This window comes from Lycium ferocissimum, chromosome 10 (genome assembly GCF_029784015.1).
Source record: "Lycium ferocissimum isolate CSIRO_LF1 chromosome 10, AGI_CSIRO_Lferr_CH_V1, whole genome shotgun sequence".
Classification (NCBI taxonomy): Eukaryota; Viridiplantae; Streptophyta; class Magnoliopsida; order Solanales; family Solanaceae; genus Lycium; species Lycium ferocissimum.
Window position 1 is genome coordinate 7639902 of NC_081351.1, and position 12345 is coordinate 7652246.

General features: G+C 33.5%; 1 protein-coding gene across 1 annotated transcript; it reads right to left on the bottom strand.

The window, feature by feature from the left end:
- Positions 1-7991: 7991 nt before the first annotated feature.
- LOC132035579 (zinc finger A20 and AN1 domain-containing stress-associated protein 8-like) lies at positions 7992-10233 on the bottom strand. Its single transcript, XM_059425877.1, has 2 exons — positions 10066-10233; positions 7992-8842 (listed from the first exon to the last, which is right to left on the bottom strand). Exon 2 carries the CDS (start codon positions 8827-8829, stop codon positions 8326-8328), a length of 504 nt encoding a protein of 167 aa, XP_059281860.1. The 5' UTR covers positions 8830-8842; positions 10066-10233; the 3' UTR covers positions 7992-8325.
- Positions 10234-12345: the final 2112 nt, after the last annotated feature.

The window sequence follows — 12345 nt, forward strand, 5'->3', positions numbered from 1 at the left end:
CTTTCCTAAGGATATTTGTTAAAGCACGACAACGAATCAACTAAGTTTATCCATCTCTTCTCAATTGTTTTAGATTTGTCATGTGCCAATAAAATGCAGTGAACAAACCACAGCAACGACTCCTTAATCTTATCTGATTTGGTCAATGATTTTTCTTCCAAGCTTTTCATGAGTAAATCCTGGGTAACACCTGAAGTTTTAAGTGTTTTATTGAACTTGTCTCCTTTTGTATGGACCTCCTTTTCACTAGGGATGGCACCACAATTCAACCCAGTGACCAATGCAAACTCCCTTAGCCCAAAACAACATGGCATATCCTCAATCAAAAATCACATCACATGCCTTTTCTTTCGGTTAACAATTTGCTGTAGAAGAAGTGAAAGAACAAACTTTCCACTAAATTTATCCCAATGTAAGGGCAGGTCCAAGAACTGGCCGAAACAAGTTTTACGAAACATATTTACAAGTTTATGCTTGTTGACACCTAATTTTCACCTCATAAAACGCGTATTTTAATTTTCAAATTTCCCGAGTCCAAGACGGAGTAAAGATGCCCTTAAAAAATTAAAAATTTAAAAATCCCGAGAAAATTGCAAAAATTGACGTTTAATTATTATTTTCATAAAAATTAACAATTACAAGAAATTACGAGCTATTTACTTCCAAAAACGTGATTTGAAAAGAAGATACAAATCCCTCTCCGTCTAAATCGAGAAAATTGTTAATTAAAAATGACGTATGAATTACGGCTCATTTTGACCGCATTTTTTCACATTTTTAAATATTGCTCGAAAGTATGTCAATATTGGGCTCGTTTTGAAGCTCGTATTTTAAAACGACGTATTATAATTTTTATTTCGTCAAAAATATTATTTTACGAGGGGCGTATTAGACTAATTAACCTAAAACTATATAAAAACTATGCTACATTTTTATAAAAAATAAGAAGGGGATTTTATCCATTTGTACCTTTGTTGGTACTATTTGGATAAGGTCATTTTGGGGGAGAAAGTACGGCCAAGTAGCCTATTTTTATCCATATAATTCTAAATCTTTTAGTTGAATGATTTTGAAAATTTGAATAAGGATTTTGGGAGGAAAAGTACGGCCAAGTGGCCTATTTTTGTCCATAGAATTCTAGATGCTTAGTTGGATGATTTTGAAAATTTGAATAAGGATTTTGGGGGGGGGGGGAAGGTACGGCCAAGTGGCCTATTTTTGTCCATAAAATTCTAATTGCTTAGTTGGATGATTTTTGAAAATTCGAATAAGGATTTTGGGGGGAAAAGCTATGGCCACATGGCCTATTTTTGTCCATGAAATTCTAAATTGGCTTGCCTACAAATAGAAGAGATGGACATTAAGAAAAGGGGACTTTTTTTTTTTGGAGGGGGGACACATTTTTGAGAGAAAAAGAAAGGGGGAATCTTCTTTTTCTATTTTTGGGAAAAAGAGAGAAAAAAGAGGGGGAAAAACGGAAAGAAAAAAAAAAGTTCAAATTTGGCATCCTAAAAGCTAAAGTTTGATTTATATATTACTTAGTAACAAAAGATAGAAATATAAGATATACACATAGAAAAAGAGAAAAAAAAATAAAAGAAAAAGGGGTTTAAAGATTTGTGAAGTGTTTGGTGTTTGAAGAAGATTGAACCAATCCTCATTTTGATCTTTAGGTTGCCCCATCAAAAGGTAACCTCTCATGATATCCTTTATTTCATTTCTAGTTATGATTATATATTTATTATAATAGTTGTGTTAGTTAAAAATAATGCTTTGCTAGCTTAGTCTTGCTTGATGATTAAGTGGATATTATGTGAATTTGATACCATTTGAAAAAATAAAAATAAATTAGAAGTTTGATTTAGACAATGTTAAGTGATTTTAGGTTAGTTAAATTGATAAAAATAAGAAAAAATTACATCCTTTATTTCATTTTAAGTTATGATTATATATTGTTTATGATGCTTGTTTAGTTGAAAAGGATTAGGTGCTAGCCTAACTTTGTTTACATGACTAAGTGAGTATCCTATGGATTTATTACTATTTGAAAAATGAAAATAAATTAGAAATTTGATTTAGATAATGTTAAGTGATTTTAGGTTAATTAAATCGATAAACAATAAGAAAAAGAGATTCCACCCCTTATTTCATTTTAAGTTATGATTATATGTTATTTATGATGCTTGTGTAGTTGAAAAGGACTATGTGCTAGCCTAACTTTGTTTACATGATTAAGTGAGTATCCTATGGATTTATTACTATTTTTGACAATGTTAAGTGATTTTAGGTTAATTAAAATTAATAAAAATAAGAAAATAGTAGCTTAAGTTAGAATTTTGACATTGTGTTGATAGGTTTAGTGTGATTTATTCATTCTTGTTAGCTTTTGATATATATATATAAAAAAATATAAAAAATAAAAAAAAACCTTAGTTCTTGTGAGTTTGTTACTAATTCATAGCAACTATTGGGTCTTTTGCATAAATTGTCCTTTGATTTATTAGTATGATAATTATGGGCTTGGTTTAAAAGTATTTAATTCATTTTTTTGGCTTTGTAAATTAAATAATTGACCTCGGCCTATTACTAATGTTTTGTACACCTATCTTTTGTGACCTCCCCAATTTGTTGGTGGATCTTTCGAGGCCCAATAACATTTCTAGATCGAGTCTACCCCTATCATGGAAGGACTAAAGCATTGGAGCATAATTTGGAGCGAAAATATTTATTTATGCATTTTTCTATTCGGCTTGATCTGCCTAATTCCCTACTCTTTATATTATTTACTTGATTATATATATGTATGCTTGTATATACATTGGAACCTTGAATGAGATTATCAAGCCTAAGAGTTGCTAAAATTAATTTTCAAAATTTAAAAACAAAAACAAAACAAAAAACTGTTTAGGCAAATTTAGGATTGCGGATGATTTTGAGGATTTTGGATAACTTTGATATGATTTTGAACTTATAGGCAAACTTTAGGACTACTATGATTTATTTGAAACTTGAATTGGAAAAGATGTTTTGTAAACTTGGATTATCATTTTGGGTGAACTGTTTTGACTATTAAAAAGGCTAATGAGTTAACTTTGAGACTTTTTGTAAAGATTAAAATCAAGAATTGGATAAATGTTCTAAAAATATGGCTAACCTATGGAGTATATTAGTATGCCTATAAAAACTATTTTCAAAAACTATTTTCTATACTTAAAAATATTTTTACTAAAAAATATTTTTCTAAACTCGGTTGGGCTTACGTAGTGTTCTACTTAGGTTAACGCCTTCGGGTTTTAACCTAGTTGTTCTAATCCGAAACCCAACGCCTAATTTTGGACAAAACTCTACCACTTTCGTTTCTTGAAACGTGATATATTTCGCATGAATGACTAACTTTTTGTTGCGGAAATATAAACCGAAATAGTTTTTTCACTATAAACAATTCATATCTACAAAGGCATACTATTAGAACCCGTAGGTCAACCGTATTTTACTAATCCTTAATACGGTACCTAACACCTTCCCCGGGGGATCACCAGAACCCTTACCTATACTTTGGTTAAATTAGGATTCTTTTAAAAATTTAACCGTTTTAAATGAACCATTTTCGAATCGGTTTTTATAATTTCCTAAAAATTAGGTGGCGACTCTAAACAATATCCATTTAGAGCACCATCCACATAGAAGTATATTTTTTCCTTTTTCCCGGTACGATTGACAACCGTACTTCCCCGGGACACTTTCCTTTTTAAATGAGGCAAGTGCAAATCCGAATCGGAAAAAATAGAACCGCTACAAGGCTTTCGTAATTGAACTTTAAAGTCGAACCACAACTTCATAGAAGACCTTACCATGACACCGGCTGGGAAATCAACTCCTTCCAATATCCATGAGGTCAATCCGAGCCTTTCCAGCTCTTCTACAGCGATGGACTTGACATTTTCATGAACAGATAGGCGATCACTATTTTCCTCCACATCTTCCGGAACCTCGCATTCGCCAAATTCCTCTTCTTCAGCACCACAATTGACTACTTCTTCATCACTATTGTCCTTCTCATCTTCCGGAACCTCGCATTCGCCAAATCCTCTTGTCAACACCAAAATTGGCTACTTCTTCTTCTTCAAATTCAAATTAATCAATCTCTTCGAGAATCTTATCAAGAGACGTCTCTTCTGCCTCTTCTTCATTTCGTCTATTAATCACCTCATCTAGTTCTTCGTTTCGTCTAATAATCACATCATCTGGTTCTTCATTTCGTCTATTAATCACCTCATATGGTTTTTCATTTCATCTATTGATGAACTCATCTGGTTCTTCATTTCGTCTATTATTTAACTCTTCTTGTTTCTTTGATCTATTATTTAACTTCTTTAGTTGTTTCTTTCCTCTATTATTTAACTTCTTTGATTGTTTCTTATTTAACTTCTTTGATTGTTTCTTCTTTGGGGCTTCATCTTTACCTACGTCGGAATCTAGGTCAATGACCTATGTTCTTAACCTTTTTCTAGATGAAGAAGGCCTGTAGTCAACTCTCCAAAGTGATCCGGAACGCCCTCTAATCATCACCATGACTATAAACTCTACAAATAAGACATGCAAAACATAATGGAACTTAACAAAAAAACAGAATAAAAAGAAATTAAGGCTTCGACCATGAATGTAAAATAGGAATCAATAAACAATCAGAATCAACAAATTAGGGCTTCGCCAAGACTGTAAACTCAGAACATCACATTAAAAATACCATTTTGAACTTGAAAGAAATCAGAATAGAAAAAAAAATTAGGGCTTCTGTAACTTGCAACTGTTCTTCAGCTGAAATAATGAAATTTTGGCTCTTGAAATAGATTTTTTCGATCCCAAAACTTCAAAGTTTTTTGGAGATGGAGTTGTGGGAAAATGTGAAGCTTATGATTAGTGGTGTTGGAGGGAAAAAGAAATAAGAAGTATGAGGAAAAGAAAAAAGGGACCATGAAACTTTTTAAAATAAAAAAAGGCCCCGCAAGTTTGCTAATCAAGTGATAGTAATTTCTGGACCAAAATAAAAGGAAAAGAAAATGAAGGACCTGCCACGTAGAAAAATACTTTAGGGTCCTGCCACCCCATTTTTCCTTCGAACTCTTCATTCGCCTGCTGCTAGGCCCTACTGCGTCAGCAAATTGTGCGAATATATCATGCTAGACAACATAGTAACATAATCTTTTCTTCGTGGGGTCACAACAAGAAAATGCATTTGATCTAAAGCTAGCTGATGTCCATTTATTAGCATGTTCCATCTCTTGGATCTCTTTTTTTCTTTTTGGGTCATTCGCACAATTCCCCCTATTTCGGGGGTGGTCTTTAAGTTTTGTCCTTCAAAATTTGTGATCTTTTCTTTTAGCATTTTTGGCAAAGCATAACTTAAATTTCGCTCCGCATAGTTTGCATTTAGCTTCAATGTATCATATCATCCCACAAATTATGTCGGAAAAGATAAAACTTTTAACACTTAACATAATCTAAAAAATACTACACCAACTTATGCCGCATAACTTAATTCCTACAAAATTTGTGTCAAGTGAGGCAAAAATTCTATTGTAGAAGATAAAATGTCACAGAACTTATGGCGAGCGAAGCAAGTCTTGATTTTTATTAAATAAGCAGCAGGAACAAAAATTAAAAACCACGTATATAAGGGGCAAAAACTAAAGACCAGCGTATTTGAAGGATAATCCGTGCAAAAACTCCCTCTTATTTTTAAGAATCCGACGTAAGCAACGCAATAGTTGAATCCGACGTAAGCAACGCAATAGTTAATCGCATTCACGCACATGGGTCCACCACTAAAAGAGTAAACATTCCCCACAAGAAGCTCTCCATTTCAAACATTTGCGGGAGTAACATTCGATGCCTCTGATTAAGAATAAAGAGATTTCAACCATCTCACACTCCCCTCGATCAGGGGGAATGTAACCCTTCAGCTATGGATTTATCTAAACTATAACTTTCAACATAAAGTATAAAGATATATGTAAAAAGCTACTAAAACCTAAACAAATATTATACTTGAACCCATAATTTTAACATTATAGCAAGTTCAATGCTAAAAAAATATGAAAATTGAATCCATTCAATTTAAATCTTGAATCCACCTCTGTTCTCAATAGTTTAATCTTTTGTTGATATATGATCTAAATCTTAAACCATCGAGAACTCAATAGTTTAATCTTTTGTTGATATATGATCTAAATCTTGAACCATCGAGAAGGACAACAAGAAGGACAACAACAACATACTCATTGTAATTCCATAAATGGGTCTGGAGAGGGTAGTGGGTACGCAAACAGTACGCCTTCTTTGCGTAGGTAGAGAGGTTGTTTCCCTTGGCTGACGAAAATCATAAACACAACAGTTATAAAAGCATAAGCGATAACAACAACAAGATAGTAATAAAATTGAAGCAGAAGAGACTAACACATAGTAATGGAAAAATTAAGGATAAGAAATACAAAAACAATACAATAATTTTTTTTAAAAGCAATAATACTACTAATTCTACTGGCAAGGAAAAGCAAAAACCGCAACTACCTACTACTAGTTTTCTACCCTAATCCTCGACCTCCAGATAGGAGGGTCAATGAAGACTTTGTAATGTCCTGCCTGGTCACCCATAGAAAGGAAGTTAAAAGGAAACCGTATTTTCAAAAGATAGGAACAAATCATACCAACCTAATTTGGCAGGCATACATTGGACGAGATTCAGCTAATAAACTCAAACCCTGTTCACGCCCTGAAGGTGTTCAGTCAATTTCTTCATTGTAGCACAATGCAACTTGAAACAAAAGTTGATGAAAAACTAAATTTTAACTGCTACTGCAACTTTACACCAGGTTGAAGTTATATAGTTCCTCATGCTGCCCTAAATTTCACCCACAGCTCAAAGATTTTAGCGAGAAACCGAGACAAAAAATGGCAACAACTCATAGATCCTTCGCTTAGGAGCAAGTTGTTACATAGATAATAATAAGATAACTTCATTTTATGATAACGTTGATATTCAGGCCAACTTGCACACACCTTCACTATTCCACTCGGCACCTCGGGTAACTTTCTGTTGTCAGCTTGTGCACACCTTGACTATGCCACCGCATATCTTCTACTATAAGAGGTACTAGATAACTCTATGCCCATAAAAGCTTAGGCACCTAGAAAGAAATCACGTTTTTTGTTAATCCTGAGATTTGAACCAATATGTCACTTCCTCTCCGTTGTTTCATTTCTCTCCAATATGGTGAATCAATAGACCAGAATCTATGAAAATTTAAACATAGCTCCTGCAGGTTATGTGTATCCTGTTTCTGACAAGCCTTACCTTCCAGACTCCCAGTTCCTAAAATGAACTACTAAAACGCAAGCTTACTGGAATATGTATCTGCTCCTGGAAACATGACTAGTCCATAAACACATGCGTACACGGAGAATTTGATAAGTGAAGTTCAAGCTCCCAAAACCAAAATAGTAGCAAGAACACGTGAGACATAGCTAGAAAGCAAAATGAATTGAATATGATATACGAGAGATCATGAAGCGAAAATTACAATGCCAAAGTGGTGAAGCACAGCCGTGTCGATGGACGTTTTCCATGTTATCTAGACTTGCACATACCATTCAGACATGTAATATATCTGATAAAATACCAGGTGAATTAGAACTAGAACGACATGTAACAGACATAACCAAAGTGACACCAAACCAGCACAAAGAAAGACTTGAAACTGGAGCCAACACAGAAATTCTCCAAAATAATTCTTCAACCTTCACAAATTTATCTTCTTTGCCCCGAAGTTTAGTAAGATCTCATGTTATATGTCGCCAATCAGAGGAAGACCCTTCTAGACTAAATGAAATCACCAAATTTCAGATGATTTCTGCCAATACAAGTGCGACATATCTAGAAAGCAAAATGAAATAAAGATGGCATCTGAAATCTAGGATGAAGACATACAAGAGATCATGAAGCGAAATTTACAATAATAAAGCACAACCAAGTCAATGGACCATTACATGTTATCTAGATTTTCACATAGCATTTAGACATGTAAAATCTGATAGAATACCAGGTTAATCAGAACGACACATGACAAGACATAATCGAAGTGATATCAAACCAGCAAAATGAAACACCTGAAACTGGAACCGACACCCAAATTCTCCTAATATTTCTTCAACCTGCACATATCTTTTTTTCTTCTTCTTCGTCCCCCAGGTTTAATAAGATCTCAAAATAAGACCCTTCTGGACACTAAATCAAATCACCAAATTTCAGCACAATACTCCCCCCTTCTAGATCTTGTCAAGCTTTTCTGCCTTAACAACAGGGTTGGCCTTTGCTATTGCATCCTGGGCAGCAGAGCGGTAATCAAACTGGCAGTCATGTTTATCAGAGTAGCGGTGTGCTCCACAATAAAGGTTACCGCATCGACATTTGAATCCAGTGATGCCAACCTTCTTTTTACAAGCGCCGCAGCGGTTGGGACCCACCTTGGCCTTTACTTCGGCCACATCACTAGAGCTTGATGTTTGAGATGAAGGCAAAGCTATAGACTTGGCTTCAACAGCATTAGTTTGCACATCTACGGGGCCAACAACGACCATTCCTTTCGATCCATTGACAAGGTTTTCAATGGATGATACAGCAAGCTTAGCTTGTTCTTGTTTCAATACCGTGTCCTTGTAACACTTAGAGCACATGTTCATGTTTGCAGCACTTCCGAAGAAGCCACAGTTGTTAATACACAAAACAGGGCCTTCCGGAGGGGGTTGGCATCCCGTCTCATCATGCTCCATATTGTCAACACACCTGCACAATATCCAATTGAATAGCATTAATACAAAACTATAAAAGAAACCTCATAAACCTGCTTCTCCATAGAGAAGACAACATCGAAACGAGAGCATATATCTGCTTTGGCTTGCTGTAAACCATGTAGCATTAGGTAGCTATGATATGGACTATTCGAGCTAGTTCTGACCAAGTACTCTTAACTTGTTTGGCCAAGCTTTTGGGAAGCCAAAATGCTTATTTTAGAAAGTCAAGGTGTCTGGCCAAGCTTTTTGGGAAAAAATAAGTGTTTTTCAATAGTAGCAGAAGACAAAAGTTGTTATTCAGAAGCTAAAAAGTAGTTTTTCTCCATAAACACTTTTAAAACACTAGCCAAGCACAAAACACTGGTCTAATATTGGTAAAAGAAATTTACATATTAGCCAAACACAAACTGCTACTATCCAGAAATACATTTTCGAAAAACACTTCTGACAAAAGAACTTTTCAATGTAAGCAAATTTTGGAAGCTTGGCCAAACAGGTTGATCATCCACATTGTAAACAAGCAAGAATATATGAAGCCGTTCTTGGGAGTGAAAAGACAACAAGATAAAGAACATACACGTGTTCATCAGACGCAATAAACAGATCAATACTCAGCAAAAAGGAAAATGCATGACTGCCACTAATGGACTGCAAGTAATATACTACACCTCCATCCGAAATCAGTTGGGGTAGGCTATATGAATTTTCTATTATCTATTCCCCTTTATTCAAATAAATATGAGCAAGATATTCAAATTTGCCTACAGCCACTAAAACTAGTAACAATCACTCTATAAAGTTAACTTTCTGCAATCCTTTTGAGTTTTACCTCTGACAAAGCTCAGCGTTTTAGTTCCGTAGAGAACCAAAAATGAGTTACAGCGCTTTTGGTTCTGAATTAATAACAATATTAATTCTTCACAAAGTCAAAACCCAAGAAAAAAAAGAGTACTCAACTACTCCTGTAAAGCTTCATCAACATCACAATTTTTATAATCATATAAGCTATACCCCCAATTAACAATAATAATTCTTAAAAGGGTAAAGATTTGACATTGAAACTCAAAGACATAAAATCAAGCCAAAAAACTAATAATTGAACCAAAATATTACCCAATTCTTGAAGTAATCCACAGATCCACAAACACAGCAAAAAGAATTATTCGAATGAACAAAATAGTGAGAGATAAGAGCAAAAGGGGTTTAAGAACTGACCGCGCAAGAGACTAAGATCACCGAGCAAGAGAGAGAAGAGAGAGATATTCTTGTTCTTGAACTACGGGAAAATTGAGAAGTTGTTTTGTTTTGTCCTTTTTGTATGTCTCTTTGTTTTCTCTGTCAATACGTACTGATTAGATGTATCGTGTTGGATTCCTATTTGTCTTGTGCTCGTGCATACTTTACGTGGCGTTTTCTACTTTTTCAACAAATGCTTTTTGCACAAGTTCCTTTTTAAAATATCTTGGGAAACGGGCCAAAAATGACCCTAACTCGCTCGTTTTCTTTTTTTAATCCAACTCGTTGAAATTGGTTTATCTTTCACCTATTGTATCAAACTGGCATATATGCACGGACCCAACATGTTTATTCATTTTAATTAGCTTATTTTTAAAGTTTGTATTTTATAAATAATTTTTAAAAATTTCAAATAATCATAACAATAAAAGTTATTTATTAATGTGAAAAAGAAAATTAGTAAGAAGGTGAGGAAAATTTAATATTTTGATTTTAGCTTTTTTTAAAATTATCTAATATCTTATATGTATACCGATAAGTTGATATCTATCTCAATCAATTAACTGTTCAAATCCAAACATAAAAACCATTGTTGTATATATTGAGTTTTTTAAAAGCAAAGCTAATAAAATATTTTTATTAAATTAATTAAAAAATATGAGGAAATAAATGTGTCGGAAAACGGGTTCCTTCTTTCTTAATACTTTAAACGTGAAAAGAGGACGAATAATAGCAATGCAAATTTATACCAAAAGTTATATAAATTGCACACTTTAACCAATTACTTTTTTATCCCACTTAGACATTTGTCATAGTCTCTCTCCAATAGACTATTTTCAAGAATATTTATTAGAAAGGGTTAATTTTATTTTGGTTTTATAAATGAACAAGTAATTTGGACATACACATATTATATTTTTCAAGAACCCGAATAGTCAAGAGTGAACAAGTAAAAGTGCACAAAGAAAATAAATGTGTCGGAGAATTAAAATTGAAGTGCATACGTCTATGGAATAAATATTAAGTACTATGACATATTAGAAATGTCCACATGGGATTAAAAAATAGTTGGATAAAGTGTACAAGTTATATAGCTTATGGTACAAGCATTCATTGCGTGCACAATTTGTTAAGCTTTTGGTACAAGTTTGGGCAGCTGTGCTCGTACCCCCAAGCCACTTATATATATTAGAAATTAGAAATATGGGAAGAAAATAAATATTCAGCAAAAACGTGAAAAATCAAAAGTGAACAAGTAAAAGTGCACAGAGAAAATAAATGTGTCGGAGAATTAAAATAGAAGTGCACACGTGTATACATGAGAAGAGAATAAATATTCAATACTATGGCATATATCCACGTGAGATTTATTAATTCTTAAAGAATGTGAAAAGTCAAAAGTGAACATATTAAAGTGCACGGATGAAATAAATTTGTGTAGGAGAATTAAAATTTGAAGTGCATACGTCTATACATGAGAAGGGAATAAATATTAAGTACTATGACATATGTCTACGTGGAATATAAAAATAGTTGGATAAAGTGTACGAGTTATATAGCTCATGGTACAAGCATTCACTGCGTGTACAATTTGTGAAGCTCATGGAAAGAAAATAATATTCAGCAAAAACGCGAAAAGTCAAAAGTGAATAAGTAAAAACGCACGGAGGAAATAAATGTGTTGGAGAATTAAAATAGAAGTGTACACGTGTACACATGAGAAGAGAATAAATGTTCAATACTATGACATATATCCACGTGGGATTTATTAATTCTTAAAGAATGCGGAAAGTCAAAAATATACAATTTGTGAAGTTTTTGGAAAAGTTTGAGCGGCTGTGTTCGTACCCCCAAGTCACTTATATATATCAGAAACATGGGAAGAAAATAGATAACCAGCAAAAACGTAAAAAGTCAAAAGTAAACAAGTAAAAGTGCACGGACAAAATAAATATGTGTCGAAGAATTAAAATAGAAGTGCACATGTGTATACATGAGAAGAGAATAAATATTCAGTACTCTTGCATATATCCACATGGGATTTATTAATTCTTAAAGAATGTGAAAAGTCAAAAGTGAACATATTAAAGTGTACGGACGAAATAAATTTGTGTAAGAGAATTAAAATTTGAAGTGCATACGTCTATACATGAGAAGGGAATAAATATTAAGTATTATGACATATGTCTACGTGGGATATAAAAATAGTTGGATAAAGTGTACAAGTTATATAGATCATCGTACAAGCATTCATTGTGT

Excerpts from the sequence above, each read along its gene's own strand:
- LOC132035579 (XM_059425877.1), bottom strand. The coding sequence starts at position 8,829 with ATGGAGCATGATGAGACGGGATGCCAACCCCCTCCGGAAGGCCCTGTT.